This window comes from Pleurodeles waltl, chromosome 3_1 (assembly GCF_031143425.1).
Source record: "Pleurodeles waltl isolate 20211129_DDA chromosome 3_1, aPleWal1.hap1.20221129, whole genome shotgun sequence".
In the NCBI taxonomy this organism is placed as follows: domain Eukaryota; kingdom Metazoa; phylum Chordata; class Amphibia; order Caudata; family Salamandridae; genus Pleurodeles; species Pleurodeles waltl.
Window position 1 is genome coordinate 273,104,666 of NC_090440.1, and position 17,297 is coordinate 273,121,962.

General features: G+C 42.3%; 1 protein-coding gene across 2 annotated transcripts in view; it reads right to left on the minus strand.

The window, feature by feature from the left end:
- Positions 1-17,297, minus strand: part of LOC138284024 (threonine--tRNA ligase 1, cytoplasmic-like) — a 221,178-nt gene that overhangs the window by 31,754 nt on the left and 172,127 nt on the right. For both annotated transcript variants that reach the window (XM_069222371.1, XM_069222372.1), the window contains exon 18: positions 2,080-2,194. In XM_069222371.1, the coding sequence (XP_069078472.1) occupies positions 2,080-2,194 (115 nt within the window). The remainder of the gene's footprint in view (positions 1-2,079; positions 2,195-17,297) is intronic.

A 17,297-nucleotide genomic window follows, 5' to 3' on the forward strand; every position in this document is an offset into this window, starting at 1 on the left:
AACCCATGTAGTGGATAAATTGTACAGTGAGAAACTGGAAAATTTAGGCTCAGTCTTGGTTTCCTTGATTGACAACATTGTGCAATCCTAGGCAAATACTTTATTTCACGAACCTCTATTTTGTTCATTATTACACATGAGAACACATTCAAATATGTGCAGTCAGGGTGTGTGCTGTACAACACTTCATTTGTTTGATGCAGTAGACTGTAATTTTGCTGCCTGTTTAATAAGAATGTAACTCATTTACAGCTCACATACAGGGTACACATGAACCCAGACATGCCTCTTAGTTACTGCCACTGGAAATATTTGTTGTTACGGTTGCTGCTTTTTACGCATAATTATGGATTTGTCGCATTTGCGGCACAAGCCATCTGCACCATAATCTGTAGCTTTAAAAAAAAAAAAAAAAAAAAAACTTTTGTTTCTAGCTCAAACAGATCAAATGCTACTAAAACACAGCAACACTTGTGCTGCACAGGCGAAAGCCCTTTGCAAAGGTTAACTGGTCACCTTTATATCGCTTATTGCTGTATTTGGATGAATGACAAAATAATAAGGTAATACTTTCACAAAATGTGCCACATTATGCCACATTGTTTGCCTTACCACATAATTTGCCTTTTTTGCTGCATAAATTAGCAAACCCAGCCACCTAATTTGGTACTTTCTTGCCACATAATTCCAGACGCCCTGCTCTTTGTTCACTAATACCATTATCATCAGGGCAGGGTCAGCTCTGTTTCTCAGTTTATGTTTTAAACTCTCACTTTTCCTAGATACATCTCAATGCAGTGATATAATCCCATTTACCAAAGTGAAACACTTCTATGTGTTAAAGAAGTGTGTCTTTTTTTGTTTTTTCTTTTAATTTTGATGATGCCTGACTCCCTTTCCTCCATCTGAGGTAATGAGAAATGTTTATTTATTTTGTTGTGAGGCCAGACTGCCACCCTGCTTTTCATTCAACCAAGGGCAGGGCTCACTTCACACTTAAAGGGCCATCTAATTGCTTTAATCATGCAGATGCAGGGATTAGACTTCTGATGCCCTTTCAGCCCACGGCTGTGAGGCCCAGGGTAGGCGCCCCCTTCATTAGCCTCGCAGCTCTTAACCACTGCTGCTCCCTGAGCCTGTAACACTGAAGTTTTCTAAAAGGTGGTGCGAGGCCCCTGAGTTACGAGAAGGGAGGGCCCTGGACCACTGCCCACACCAAGTGCTGACCCTGAGTAATACGCTGTATTGGGGACACTGGTGAAAGGGGATGGTATAGCTCAGTGGCGTCTGCCACTGAACAGGGGTGGTGGGGGTTGAAAAATAAAAATAAAGAAAAAAAAAACACTTACCTCTTTCTTCCTAAGATGAGTTTGTCTCCTCTGTCCTATTCCTGGCAGCACACAGGCTCCCAGCCAATCACGATGCTGCTGTCACCAGCATGATAGCAGCATTGTGATTGGTGTGAGCGGCCTACTTCGACGCTCACAGAGGAAGTGAAGGCCTGTGCACTTTCTCCTACTGGCTGTTCAATATGGTGGAGTGGAGAAATGCAAAGTGCACGTCTGTTGGGTCAACCCAACACGGCCGGCAAAGCAGACATATGCACTTATTGTGCACATAAAACTCCCCCTTCGGCCCTCCTCTGGCCCCCTCCAGCCCCGCCCCGTCCCGCAAGAACCCAGCTCCCAGGAAACATCAAATGATAATTATGCTTTGTTGTTATCATTTTATTTTTCCTTCATCTTCTGCTTGAAAGCAGCGGGGGGAAGCTCCTCCACTGTAGCTGAGGAGCTGCCCCAGGCAGCGCCAGGCAGAAATACGTAGAGGTAAAGAAAGCAGTCACTAAGAAAGTATCCCTCTTTCTAGTAGTTCTGAGGACCACATCTCTTCCTGACAGTACCTTGGAACCCAGGCAAAAGGAGAAAGTGGGGATGGGCAGAAGAGGTACCACATTTGGGAAGACTGACCAGGGAAATAGTTAATGCTATGACCACCTTGGAAAAAAAATAATAGCATTCCAATTGTTCAGTGGTTGTAGTGATTACGACATATGTCACATCCACTAAAATCATACTTTACCTAAAATGAAATTGTACTGAGCCAGCTGCGCATTTCGTATCTTCTTGTTTAACGTACAGCTATGGTCCAGATCAACATCAGCCATAAACCCTGCTTCATAGAAACGACTGCACACCTGAAAAGACGATGTTTTATGTTTAATGCATGGACCATACTCCACTCAAGAGATGATATAATGTAACAAAGAGAAAGTAAGGAGTAACAATATTAACATCACTGTACACAAGAAGCCAAAACTCATAACTCTCTCTGCTCTTCTTTTATGTGATCCAAATTAAAATGTTTTTGGTTCCACCATGTGTACATATTATGTGCACTCTGACATCTTAAAACCAAAGGATATGTGGTATTCTTATCTCTGCATTTAAGTGAATGTTCCCTTTTTCCAGGATTCTACAGGCACTTATCAATGTCGAATGCTTAAAGCATATATAAAGCAGGTACACACCAGGCATGCAACCTGGTCATGATACAAAGATCCCTGTTCAACAAATGAACCCAAGATGGTGGCAGATTACACCCTGCATCTGTTTTCGTTGCTGATACTTAGCTTCCTCCATTTAGCTTGAAAGCGGAGGATTAACATATATCATTAGCATGAGAAAACTTAATATAATCATAGGTGTCTGAAGCATAACACTGCATTTGCCTCCAGCCTCATCACATTGTCTTGCCTAGTGGCAATTTGTAATAACTCATAGAATTTCACTACACGGGTACATATTGTATAGTTATAGGTGTTAGAATGTAAACTGGCTCAGTTTATTTGGAATCTGTATTGGACGTTGGCAAAAGTAGGGGTTCTGAAGAAAGGCAGTTGGAGAGGTCTGATGCACTGGCTGGTTGTCCTAAGGAGATTAAAGAAGTTCTTGTCTGTACCTTCCACGTCGCGGTTCTGTGTCAATCCATGAGGAGAAGGTCAATCTTTCACATTGGCAATAAGGTATTTTAACCCACAATCACCAGCCACAGAGTTGCCCAAGTCATCTAAGCTGCAGGGCAAAGTTGTCTACCCGATGAAGGGCACAACTTTGTCTGGAAGCATATTCACTAGAGTTCTTCTTTGACCTCGCGTTTCACAACTATCTCAATGAGTGGCATAGTTTGTAAAAACACATAGGCACTATTTTTGAAGACTTCCGCGAAGGCACAGTGGATCGCATGCACACAATATAATTATTTTGTGCGACTGAGCATGAAACTGCGCATGGCGATTTGTTTGACAGCTTATCCTATCTCCATGTCGACTGGCAGGTGACTGCTGAGTAACACGATTCCCGGTGGCTATGGGAGTATTATCTTCATAATTGGGCATTCCAACGAGGATAATGTTATTCCCAAATGATTAAAAGCAGTGAATGCTGCACCTGAAACAGTGCTGATGCATTCATGTGCACAAAGGAACAACAACAACAAAAAACTAAACCTGCAATCTCACTGGACATTGTTCCTCTTAAGGAAATAATGTGGAAGTAGAAACAGCACTAAGATTCCTACGGTCTCATGAAGTGATAGCTCAATCATATTGTTCAACATCTCCACAGTTAAATAACGGTGACTACATTTATTTTCTCATTCTCTGAGTCTATTTTCATCAGTATTATTGCTAATTTCTCTTAATGTGACAGTTTGTTGCCACTATGCAATTAAATCCAGCCCCACCGGCGTTCTTCTTTAATCCTGTAGAAAAACTCATGCCATGGGAAGATTGACACGAGGCCTTTGAAACATACTTGGAAACGATACGCAGTAATGTGTTTGTTGCCGAGAGTAAATTTGTCACGTTGAAGCATTTTATAGTGGAAGAAGTCATAAATATTTTAAAAACACTTCATACTACAGATAGACATTGTGTAGAGAAGATAGTAATACTTTGGACATCGAAGAATGGTTGAAGGGTGAATAGGAGTTCGTCTTCAAAGTATTAAAGGAGAATGTTGGCAAAAAAATAAATAATTGTGATGAATCTTCCTAAGTTTTGATGCAAAAGCACAAATGCCTGGGGAATCAGTAGACCAGAATTTAGCAGCGTTATGTACATTTCTGGCTTGGTTGAAGTTCATAGATCTCCACAAAGAGATTACAAGGGATCAGTTAATTACCAACATCTAATCTGAAAGAAATTCTTAGGTCCAAAGGAAACTCTTTGGACAAGTGGGTTAGCATGACCAAACTCAGATAGAATAACTTTTGCTATGTTAAAGAATTAAAAAATGTGAGAAGTATGTAAAGATGTTGAGAAACCTGCAGACAGAAGAGTTGAGGAAGTACAAGGGCCATTGGAAAGCAAAATGAATGGAGGAAATAAAGATAAAAGTGTGACTGATTTAGAGAAAAAAAACCTTGCGATTAAGGTGGGAATGTCAAACATGCAGCTACTCGGTGCAAGTGTCTGGCTATGAAACCACAAAGTTAGAAATGCATAACGAAACTGGGAGATTTCTTATGGGTGTACAAGGGTGAAGCGAGCAGAGGAAAGAACAGTGTAAATGGTTTAAGTGCTAGAAACAGTGAACTAGTACAGGGTGATATTGGCAGCAGATAAGATGACGTTCAAGTTCTTGTAGTGGATGACACTAAAATTGGTGTAGTGAATGCAGTGCATAAATCTTATTGTCTTTCTAAATGTTCAGTAGAGGTCTGTGGGACAAATGTGGGCAGATTATTGTTAATCTTACACACTTACTAACAGGGACACCTAGGAAAAAATATGGAGAACTGCACTGTATGAGACTGATGCAGAACCAGAAGGTTATTTTAAAGTGAAGATACCTGTCGTGGAATATTTTACTGCTACGTTGTCTTACTTGGAGAAAATTGTGGAAGCAAGGGTGCATGTTGTTGAAAAAGTTGTTGGAGGGAACAACATGTGTTATGAATTATGTTAGACCGTACAAATCTTGAGCAACTACCGGTGATGGGTCAAGACAACAGGGAAAAATGTAAGCATGAGTTTCCCAAGTTGTTCAGTAATAAATTAAGCTGCTGTAAAAAGAAAATTAGTCAGTAGATTGTATTGACCAAGATTGCAGTGCCAAAACTTCACAAAGTGAGGCATTATCCTTTGGTATTAAGAGAACCACTGAGAGCCATTTAAGTGGTTTAGTCCCACAGTAATAGCATGGAAAGGTAAAAGAATGATACACGTGTGTAAATCTAAGAGGTCTAAAAACGAAAATATGGTATTTAGCATCCCTTGTGAAAGATGCAAGGTTATTTTTCTGTTTTGGACTTATTTGGCATATAGTCCAAGTCATATTGCATACAACATTTTTTAATATCTTCCGGTACCCAAGAAGGTGTATACAAGTTTATTTACATGCTGTTTGGGTGGGGCTCTACATCAGCTGTTTTCAAAAGTTCAATGCAGAGATTGCAGGGCAAGAAGGAGAGGGTGACTTTTACACAATGAAGTGCTGATGTTGGGATTTACTAAGGGTGCTCATGAAGGTGTGTGGGGGGAGGTGTTAAAGATATTAGAAGAGAGCTGACTGTAGGAACTGATAAATATAGATTCACAGTGAGCAAGGTAGTTTACCTGGGACACACTTTGTTTTTTTAAGAGATGACTGAAACAGCTACCAACCCAAAGAATAAGGATCAATTTAATTGGACAGTTTTTCAGAACCAACCCAGCTGCTCAGGGCAATGATGAAGAAGGGAGAGAGATATATGTGTGGTCTGATATATGACAAAGGGCATTTTTGGTAAAACCATTTGCTAAAGTTGGACCTCTTCCTCAGACTTTAACTTTCATCCAGAACACCATACTGACCCAAACTCTATGGCCCTTTTTGAAAAGCTCGGAATTCTCTGGCTCACAGTGCACATTACTGAACCTACCCTCATCATCGGACACCTATTAGACCTAATTTTCTCCTTAATCAGAATCAACACAGTTGACAAAGCCAGTAACAGACCACACCCTTGTCAGTTTCAGCATATTCATCCAGCACTATAACAGACCTATCACCACTGGATTCACCTGCTGCAGCTGGTAAGCATTACCGAAGAGGACTGGCCTTCTGTCCTGTCCGCACACTGGCCCAAAGACACCTGCAATTTGCTGAAAACCATCAAGAACATTAACAGCTAGATTGCTGCATGCACAGACACTCTGGCTGCTCTTAAGTACAATCCAATGGCAAGCGCCTAACCACAAGCCGACTGGTGCACATAAGACAAAATGTCCATGCAAGTAACTGGGGCACAAGTTGAGAATAAGTCAACACACCACGAACAAAGACATCTTCAAATCTGCCTCAAGACACTACCACCAGCAGATAGGGAACACCAAGTGCACAGCTCTTGCAGATTGCATTAATGCTGGCACAAAGAGCAGCAAAGAAATCTTTACCATTATCAAATATTTGAACACACCTTTTGCTGCCTTCAACGATATCACCCCCTTGCAAAACCTTTTGCTACAAGCTGTTGAAATTCTTCTGTGTCAAAATTGCCTCCATATTCAGTAACTTGGACTTTCAACCGGCCCCTGTCATTATTGAAACTGAACTTCCCATCACAGAGAAGAACTAACCCTCACCTTTTGGCCTGCCATCACCAGCATCGAAACCACCACTACCATAGACACCATTCACTCGGGGGCCCCATCTGAGTCTTGCTCCCATCATGCCTTCACCAAAGGACTCCTTCCGATCAGCAAAACACCAACATCCATGCTTACCGCCTCCATTGACAACCACATTCCTGGTAACCTGGACACGAAATCACATTGCCTCCTATACCAATGACACACAACACATACTCTCTCTCTCTCAAATAAGACCACCAACATATGAAACAAATTCACCGCCTGCATGCCGGAAGTCGCTAACTGAGTCAAAGCCAACTGACTCATGCTCAACATTGACAAAACAGAAGTAGTGATCTTTGGCAAGCACAACTTGTTATGAGACTGATGGCCAACCAAACTCGGTCCCACACCCAGTGCCGTCACCAAGAACCGCACAAGCCACAGCTGTTATTGCATCCTGGTTTTATAACCTGAAGATGCTGAGGAAGTCCTCCAAACAGCTCCCTAGAACATTAGAAAAACTGTCAGTCATACCCTAGTCACCAGCAAGTTGGACTAAGGGAACACTCCCTACACCAGGATCACAAAGTAACTCACCAGAAGACTACAAACCATCCAGAACTCTGCAGCCAGACTCACCTTTAACCCCCCCCTCCCACATAGCTATCACACCACATCTCAAGGAGCTCCACTCGCTCCTGATCCACAAACATGTTTGTTTCAAATTCCTCACATACATTCATGGCACTACACAACTTAGGCCCCACCTAACTGAACAGTCAAACATTTTTCCTCCAATGGCCCAGGCATCTCTGCTCCACAGGAGGATTACTCACATACACATACACAGAAGCAGTTTAGGATGACAGGTGTTTGCTTTCATTGCTGCTGATATGTTTATTTATATAGCACATTAATCACCCTTAAAGGTGTCCAGGCGCTTGGACAGGTGTGAGGTGTGCTGTCTCCAAGGTGCTTATATGACGAGCCAGGTCTTCAGCTTCTTGCAGAACTCAAGCAGAGAGACTCTGAAGTGTTGAAGTTGTCGTTCCATGTCTTTAGTGCGATGTAGGAGAATGAGAGACCTCCAGTTTTGCTTTTGCAGGTTCAGGCAGTGTGTGCGTGTGAAAGTGAGACAGAGCATTGGTGTCTGCTGAGAGTGAGGCAGCATGTAGGTGTCTCGTGGGTTGGTGAAAGTGTATGTGGCTGCTCAGGTATATTGGCCGTGTTGTGAAAGGCTTTGTATGTGTGAATGAAAGGTTAGAATTGGCAGTGCTAGTGAACAGGGTGCCACTGAAGCTTCCTGAGGTGCAGTGTGGGAGGTCGAGTAGGAGTCTTATTGCAGTGCTCTGGATGGTCTGCAGTTTGTGTAGGAGTTTTTTCCCCATAGATTCTGGTGTTGAGAGTAACGCTGTAGTCCAGCCTGCTGGTGAGAAGAGCTTGCTTGAGCGCCTGATAGGTGTTTTGAGGCAACCATTTGAAGATCTCTTGCAGCATGCACAGGATGTCGAAGCAGGGATGCACAGTGTGTTGACTGGAGCTTTTACGTTGAGTGCTTGTAATCTAGGATGATTACTAGATTTCTTGCGTGGTCTGTGGGTCCTAGCTCCAATAGCCACCAGGTGGAGTCCCCATGAGGCGGTCTTTTTGCCCAAGACAAGTACTTTCATCCTGTTGCAGTTGAGCTTCAGACAGTTGGTTCGCATCCAAAGTGCTACAATAGTCATGCTGATTGTAAAGTTGGTTCTTTTTGTGTTGTCTTGTCTGCCAGAGGGAGGATTAGTTGGGTGTCACTGGAGTAGGAGATTACATTGATGTCTTGTGATAGGATTAGGTTGGTGAGCGGTGTCCTGTATATATTGAAAAGGGTGGGCTGACGGACAAACCCCGTGAGACTCCACTTATCAGTTTCCTACTCTCCGATGGGAAGGTTGGCAGCCTGACTCTTTGGGTTCTTCCCATGAGGAAGGAACAGATCCATTTGAGAGTGGATCCTTGTAAGCCAATATCGTGGAGACTTCTGATGAGGGTGTAGTGGGAATCAGTGGTGAATGCAGCGGAGGTAGAGCAGCATGAGGGCTGCTGTTTCTTCATAGTACAGGATGATGTGAATGCCATCGGTGGCCGTGATAAGAACTGTTTTGGTGGTGTGCTTCTGTCAGAATCATGACTGAGTGTTGTCTAGAAGATGGTGAAGTTCGAGGTGGGTTGTGAGTTGCTTGTTGATTGTTTTCTCAAATACTTTGGCTGATTACCAGGGAGATGGGTCGGAAGCTGTTGAACTGATTAGAGTCAGCTGGGGGGCTTCTTGAGAAGGGCACTAATTTCTGCAAGTTTCCATTCATCTGACACAGTGGCAGATGTGATGGAGGTGTTGATGATGTGGGTTAGGGTGGTGTCGATTGGTGATATTCCCAGGCTGTAGATGTGGTGGAAGCACAAGTCCATTTGGGCCCCTGAGTGCATGGTCAACATGATTGCCACTGTGTTGTTTCTGGTGAGGATTGCCCATTTGATTAGGTGACTGTTTTGGTTAGTGGTGGGGAAGTTAGCGATGAGTCTTCTAGTGTTGAGTTGTTGTGCAAAGTTGCTGTAGATTGTGCTGTGAAAGAAGTTGGATACGATGTAGCAGAGTTGTTGGAAGCAGCGGTGTTGTTGATAGTGGCTGAGGGTGAGGTGAAATCCTCGACAGTCAAGAAGATCTCTTTGCAGTTGTTAGAGCTTCCTTTGATGCAGTCCATTAGTACCTTTTTCTTGGTGTCTCCAATTTGCTGATGATGGGGTCCGAGTAAAGCCTTGCAGGTAGTTCTGTTGGTGGTGTAATGGCTAACTTTCCATTTCCTTTCTAGCTGTTTACAGTATCTTTTGGTATCTTGGAGGCCCCTTCTGTGCACCTCCTAAACTGTTGATCGGCCTCCCATTCCTTGTCAGAGCTTTCTCTACTCATCTTGAATTCCAGTGAAGAACTGATTTTTCAATTAACCAGCCTACACTAGGCACAGTGAGATGCACACACCTGCTCAGCACCAATGTCATGGTGTGAATGTTAGGGTGAAATGTAAGCCACAAAAAAGAAAGCTTGTGCTGACCTTTGGTGGTCTGGTATGGTTCGGCAAATGGAGAGACATGTAAGGAACTGCACATCATGTGCTTGTAGCAGTAAGTTGAATGCGAGAAAGGAAACATCAATAATACCTGTGAGGTTTAGAGCATCAAAGAGAAGGATGTAATAGTGCTTACTGACTATTACTTTAGGTGGCCGGAATTACGTTTTGTTAGTGAGGTGAAGCCTACTAATCTTGTAGTTTTTGTGAGTAAATATTAAGGAGAGAGGATTATTTTGAGGAAATTGTGACTCACAATGGTCCTTAGTTTATCTCTGAGGAACTTGAGAATTGCTTGTGACAGAAATGGGTAAAGCATTATAAAACAGGCCTGTATCATTCTTGTTAATGGTTCGTTGGAATAATTCAACAGATTGCTGGGACAGTGTGTGCACTTGGCTGTGCTTAGTGGGTTGGTCTGAAGAAGTGAGGTTTAGGACATGCTGTGGAGTTATAGAACCACACCACATTCTGCAATGGAAATACACTTCCTACTGCTTAAGGGAATACTGCACTGCACTTAAGTGTCACCAAGTTGAATGGGTAAGTTAAGAGTGAGTAAGGTCAATGTTGCCAGGGTAAGTAAAAGAGTGCAGAAGAAGCAGAGTAAATATGGTGGAAGATGGAAGGAACCATTGATGAGACCTGTGGATAACCCCTGGAAAGGAGATTTTGTTCAAGCGATGTTTGGGTTCAGCAGAAGAAATGGAACTACAAAGTGGTCTTTTCCAAAGCACGCTGTTGAGGGAAATTTACATTATGCAGAGCTAGAAGATTGTAAAAAACTACGGAACATGACAAGTGTTTTGAGCCATAATGAAGGGTATTTGGACGAATGCAGTGGGACGAAAGAGCAAAGCTGCGGCTTGAATGAATCAAGAGTTTCCCAAGTGTGCAAAAAAGTCATGGCACAATGCATAAAAGGGTGGAGGATAGTTGCTTCGTACCTAGGGGTGTAGTTCCTCAAGCTGTACTACAGGTGACATGTGAACTATAGCTAGTACATTAAATTTATAAATGTTGTGAGTTTATATTTCGATAAATGTACACCTTGTGTTACTTTGTATATTTGTATCTTTTAATAATTTTACTTTACACCTTTGGGGTTATCTGAAAGCACTGTGGTCAAGTAAATATGTTAGTTTACATGAATTATTTTGTTTAATACTCAGTACGCGTGGCAACCCCTGTCCTTTAGAGCTTAAGGGCAAATTGGGTTGAAAAATTAAGTCATCCTCACCTTCCAGGTAACCAAATGAAGGTAAGCCTTTCAGGCAAACTATTCCTTCATCGATTCTTGACTGGAAACAAAGCTATGATTTGCTTGTGCGTTAATTTGCTTATATGATGGCGGTCAGCACATAACAATCCACATCATGTGTGGGAAACCTCTTGTCTCCTCTCAATCCTCTCAAAACTAGGTGAGATGTCACATATCTGGTGCCCAAAGAGGAAGTGAAAGGCACTAATTTCAACTCCTCCTAGAAATAGAAATGTACCAGACTAAGCCAGACTCTGGGCTCCTGACAGCTGTTAAAATGAGATTGTCAATCATTGGGATGATGATTGAATACTTTGTCGGACAGTCCTTCTTGATGTGAGTTGTTAAGCCACACCTGTAACTCCATCATCCTTGGGAGGAGAGGAAGTTCCCTTACGTGCATGCCCTTTCTGATCTGGTCTAAATGACCCATTCTTCTTGAGTTTATGTCCTCCCTGGGAGCCATGGGAATTGCAGTTGCCATTTTCAAGCTTCTGATCATGGTGCCGAAGCCTGTGCCTCTTTGGGCTTCATGGGCCAATGCTCCCGTCCTTTCTGTTTGAAGGTGCTGGAATAACATTTATGAGCAGCTATGACAAGTTACTTTACCACTGCCTCCTTAAAGTCAGCCAACTACTGGTTGAGCTTTGGTGACCCTCCTCTGTGATTCACCCAGCCAACAAAATATGATTTAAAGCCTTACATTTCTTTACATTAACCCACTTCACTGCACCATCCCAGTTTCTTTTCTCCACATTACAGCCAAATCCCAGAAGAGACCCCGTGTTTTGTTTTTGACTCTTGTGGTTTTCTCTACTCTGATGTGTAAGATCAAACTGTCATTACAGCATCCCCTACATTACTGGGCAAGCTGCGTGCAGTGGAACTGTTTAAACTGACTGGAGCAGATAAGCAAAGTCCATAGTGATCCCAGTGAGCTCCCACTCATGGTCCAAAATTAATGTATTAGCAAGTTCCCTGTCCACATAAACCACTATGGCACCACATTAGTGGTACAAACTGCTATATAAATGCAACTTTCAATTGCAACATCTTTCAAGAGTGCAAATTGCAGTTGCTCAGTTTCACTCAGTTCCAGAATGACTTATTTTGCATCGAAGGGAATGTAACATACCTTCTGAGCTCAGAAGTCAGATCAAAGGTCTCTGGCCTTGCCACCACATCTGCACTAATATGTAGAAGGTTACAATCTCCTTATGGACAATGCAGTGGGACAGCAGCATAGGGGCTAACCGAACAGCCTTCAATTCTAGTTCCTTGATCTTGACAGCAAGAATCAGCATTTGCTCCTCTAGGACACTCTCTCTTTCTGCCCTATCCGCATCGTCTACTGCTGAGCCAATCTGTCCACCTCTTGGGTTGAAAGTTCAGAATGGCTATCTTCATCCTTCTGCACTTCAGATACTATGTAGACATGGCCTCACTAAGGGTACAGAGTGTACTGCAGAGGAAAGGTATGGTTCTGCAGCTTGTGGAGGATGGCTAGGGCAACAGGAACCCACTACACCGGGGGAGCCTAAATTGTAGGAAGTGAATAACTACCAGATCCTTGGAGGCTCAGAACTAACACTACTTCCTGCCTAGGAGGACCCATCTCCTCTAAGCTGGAGACCAGAATAACAGTGATCAGTGGATCCTTGTGATTGCCATAGGGCCTCAGCCATTTGACCTTACAAATCTTAATCTGTTGTTTTCGCTCCCTTACCTGGCATTTTAACTGTCTATCCATTAAAAAAATTGACCTTATTAGGTTATATCTAGTGTCACTGAGTGTATAGAATCTTGTGATATCACCACCTGCCCACCAACGTGAGGCTAATTCTTGAGCCACAGTCGTTTAGCACTAGTGTCTCAAGAACACAATACAGTTGCACTCCATCGGGAAAACCAAATTACTCCCTTTAGATGCTTAACCTTGCAGGGTAGCAAGGTTGGGCTGTTAAGCCTTATTCTAAGATGTGCAGAAGGTTGTAAACTCACATGAAATAGCATCAACGTCTAAGCAGTGCTTTACCTATAATAAAAAAAAAAAAAGGTATCTAAACAGATCCCTTGAAACTAAGAACTACAGCAACAAACAGATGGTGCTAACACCTTCTGGGGCCAAGATACACTACAAATATTTTTGTCGCTCCTTAGTGCTGGGTTTTTAACATTACCTGGTTGGTCATTATTATGTTGGTTAAGGAGGTAGTCAAGTCTCCAGTTCCTAGTGGAGGTTAAACCCCTGCTAAACCGTATAAAAGGATGACATGGGATACATTTGTAGGAAACTCTACAACCAAGTTGATTAGCTGTATAGCACTATTGTACCAGAAGGGGAGACTGCCAAAATAAAGAGGCTAAAAACTCACAACCCAACTAAACATGATCCCACTTGAAAAGATTTTTTGTGCTTCTGGTGCTCCAGAAGATTGATGGCATTTTAATTGTTTTTATTGGCATTTTAATTAGTTTTTTAGCCCTTTGTTTCTTAGCACTGCACACTTTTTATTGAATGCTTTGTAGCGCAAACTTTGGCTCATGAGTTTGAGGGGGGATTTCCTTATCGGTAACGCTGTTTGCGCCTAGTTGCCTCGTTCTTAAGATATCCCAGTTAAGGGTGTGTGGGCCTGTTAGAGCCCCACCCCTAGCTCTAGGGCATCGCCATCCTGGGGTGTTTGGGGGTTACAGGTTAGCGGTCTAGCTGCAAACCTGAGGTCACAGGTCTTCTGAACCAGCAGCTTTATATTACGGCAAAGATGTGGCCGCGCAGCGGGCGCGCTGATGGCATGCCGAAGGTGCACCAAAGGCAAGCCTGTCTGCGCCCGTCCATGTCTGTCCGGGGGCCAGAGGCTATGTCTCCTTACAGCCCTTTAAGGACATATTTCTTATTCCTCACACGCCCTTCTTACATTAGAAGGAAAGTAGGGGTGCAAACACAAGGCCAAGGTTTCCCCAGAAAATTTAGAAGGATGGAGTTGTGAACACTGTAAGTGGTCATCTAGGTTATTACCTAATACCACCTCCCCCCATTGTTCACCTCAGGTGGCACAAGAAAGTCACAAAGAGATAGAGTTTGCAGATATTAACGCTATGACTTGTGCTCTTATTAATGCGCGCTCCTTGATTAAACATAAGACTGAAATACTAGATTTAATTGACCAGCATAATTTGGATTGTCTTTTTATTATGTAAACGTGGGCTAAAGAAGACCCAAGCCCTGATTTTATTGTGGCAACACCCCCTGAATATTCATTTTTAAAATTAGATAGAACCACTGGTAGGGGAGGTGGACTGGCAATGTTTTTCAAGTCCACTTTTAGTTGTTGCTGGGAAACGCTAAATATGGTAATAGAGATTTGTGAGGGCGCTTGTTTTCAAATTCGCCAGAGGAACCTCATGCTATTTGAGGGGCTGTTGATCTATCGACCTCCGGGTTCCTATTCTACTTTTATACAACATTGGCCAACTATAATTGAGCCAATAATTAGGACTTCTAAATGTATAGTACTAGGGGATTTTAACATTCACTCTGATGATAGTCAATGAGTTTCTTAATTTTATGGCAGATTTTGATTGGAATCTAAAAGCTACGTTAGCTACTCATAGGGCAGGACATGTATTTGATGGGATACTTGCTTGTAATAATGATCTTGTTTTGCTAGACAATAGGGCGTTGGATTGGACTGATCATTACCTCCTCACTTTTAGGTTGACAAATTTCTCTGCCACTCAAGCTGCTAGCTCTCCCCGGAGGCCAGTCAGGCACTGTAGCAGTATTAAGGAGTTACAACTAAGGCCTGTTCTGGTATCAGGCTGGAAAGCTGCAGAGGTACTTCCTTTATCGGCTTCAGACAGATTCAACCAGGGGATCAGAATAGTTATTGATCATCTGGCGCCATGCAAACCACCTCAGCTCTTAAGGAGGAAAAAGGCTAGTTGCCCTTGATTTACCAATGATCTACAAAAATGTGCAGAGAAAATATCGTCAACAAGAACGGAAATGGAGACTAGATCCTAATCCCATGGAAAAGGCAAAGCTTAGAGCTACCCATAGTCTTTTTAAAAACCCAATTAACATTACCAAAACCGAGTACTACTTATGTAAAATTAAAGAAGCAACTAATACTCCAAGAGAACATTTCAGAGTAGTTCGTTCTCTTACAACTCCTTTCATCTCTTCAGATATTGAGAATTCTCAAGACTTCTGCAATAAGGTGGCAATCTTTTTTTAAAGCAACATTTTGCAAATACAGGCTAGCTTTCTGCAATCTGTGGAAACATTGGATTCATATGAATCTTTAAACAGTTTTATAAAGGTTGATAGCCCTATGCTGACGAACTTTCAGCCATTACGCCCAGAGAGGATCAAGGAGCTTATAATAACTATTAAATCGGGCTCTCCCAGCAACCCTTGTCCACCTCATATTTTACAGCTCGTCCCTGATCTAGTCTCCTCAGCCCTTGTCCCAATATTTCAGGAGGTCCTGACTACGGGTGTTTATCCTCCTTTATGGAAGGAGGTGATCCCCTTGAAAAATAAATGAGATGGTAAAGCAAATGATCTCAAGAATCTTTGGCCCATTGCTCTGCTGCCTTTTCAATCCAAGATCTTTGAAAAACATATTAACGACGAATTGGCCAAGTTACTCCAAGATTCCAGTAGTCTAGATCCTACTCAACATGGTTTCAGAAAGAACCATAGCACGGAATCCACCCTCATTACTACATCGGATACTATTGGGAAACTAGCTGATGAGGGAGTTGGTGCCAACTTAGTGCTTCTAGACTTTCAGCAGCTTTTGACACCATTTCTCCACAAATTATGATGCATCGCCTGAATCAAGCGGATGTTAGAGGTACAGCTCTATGCACTCTGAAGTCTTCTTTTAGAGGACAGATCCACCATAGTAACTTGTGGAGATTTTAAGGCACTCTCATATCAGTTACTGTGCAGGGTTCTGCAGGGTTCCTCGCTTAGCCCCACCCTTTTCAATTTGTACATAGCACCATTGGCCAGACTTATTCGATTCTTTGGCTTTCTGGCCACCTCTTATGCGGATGATACTCAATTAATCAATCCTGTATATAAGAATTGGGAAGAAGCCGCTGACTGTTTTCATAAATGTTTGTGTGGAGTCAACAGATGGATGGGCCTGAATTGGCTCAAAATGAACGGTGATAAAACAGAGATTCTACTATTTGGTTCTAGCTATTTGGTTTCATCCCCATTAGCTCCACCAAGAATCTGGGTGTCATTTTTGACACGGCTCTGTCCTTTAAGCCTCAAGTTAATTCCATCACTAAAACTGGTTTCTGAATTTTGAAAACATGAAAAAAATCTTGCCTTATTTACAAGAGGAGCTTAGAATTATGGTGTCCCTTGCCTTGGTAATCTCCAAAATAGATCATTGTAATGCTTTATTGCTTAATATCGATAAGCTTTCACTTAGCGAACTTCAACTTATCCAGAATACTGCTGCTCGTCTAATACTTAATCTTCCCCGTACAGCTTCGGCCAGTGCCAGTTTGAGGCAACTACAGTGGTTACCTGTTAAGAAACGTATTACTTTTAAGACAGTATGTCTAACGCACAAACATTTATACATGAGCAGCCCTGAACACCTGTCATCGGGGCTTCGTTGGTATGTTCCAAGCCGTCAGCTTAGATCTACAGGCTCCAACCTGGTTCATGTTCCGCTGACCCGTAAGGTTAGATGAGGTGACAAGGCATTCACGGTGGCTGCTGCCAAGTATTGGAATACGCTTCCCTTAATGATGAGGAAAGAATAATTTCCTAGCCTTTAGAAAGAAGCTAAAAACTTGACTTAGTTGTGGCTAATTCTTCTCCTTCTTCTGTTTTTTTCTGTTGGTCATCTCACTCCTGTTGCTTAGTGCTTTGATGCCTTGGCCGGAATGCGCTTTATAAGTATGAAATACAAATATAAAATGGTTGGGAGCCACTCTATAAGAAAAAAATGTATTTCTTTCTCATATTTTTTGTAAGACACCAATGACTCCCAAGAGATATTATTTCAAAGAATATTTCAAACTCATATGGTATATTCAATAAACCACTTTAGCAATAAATAGTAATTTATTGCTAATAAAGTTAATTAAATATACCATAAAATATTTCACATTCAGATGGCATTTCTTAGCGTTATATCTACAGAGAAATGCTTAGTAGATGCGTGTACAGATGTTCATGGAGCAGATTCACAAATGCCCACTTATATTGCATAGAAAAGCCATTGTAGCTACTTTATTATTACAAGCCCATTGAGTTTGTTTTGCCTTTGCATTGCAAATG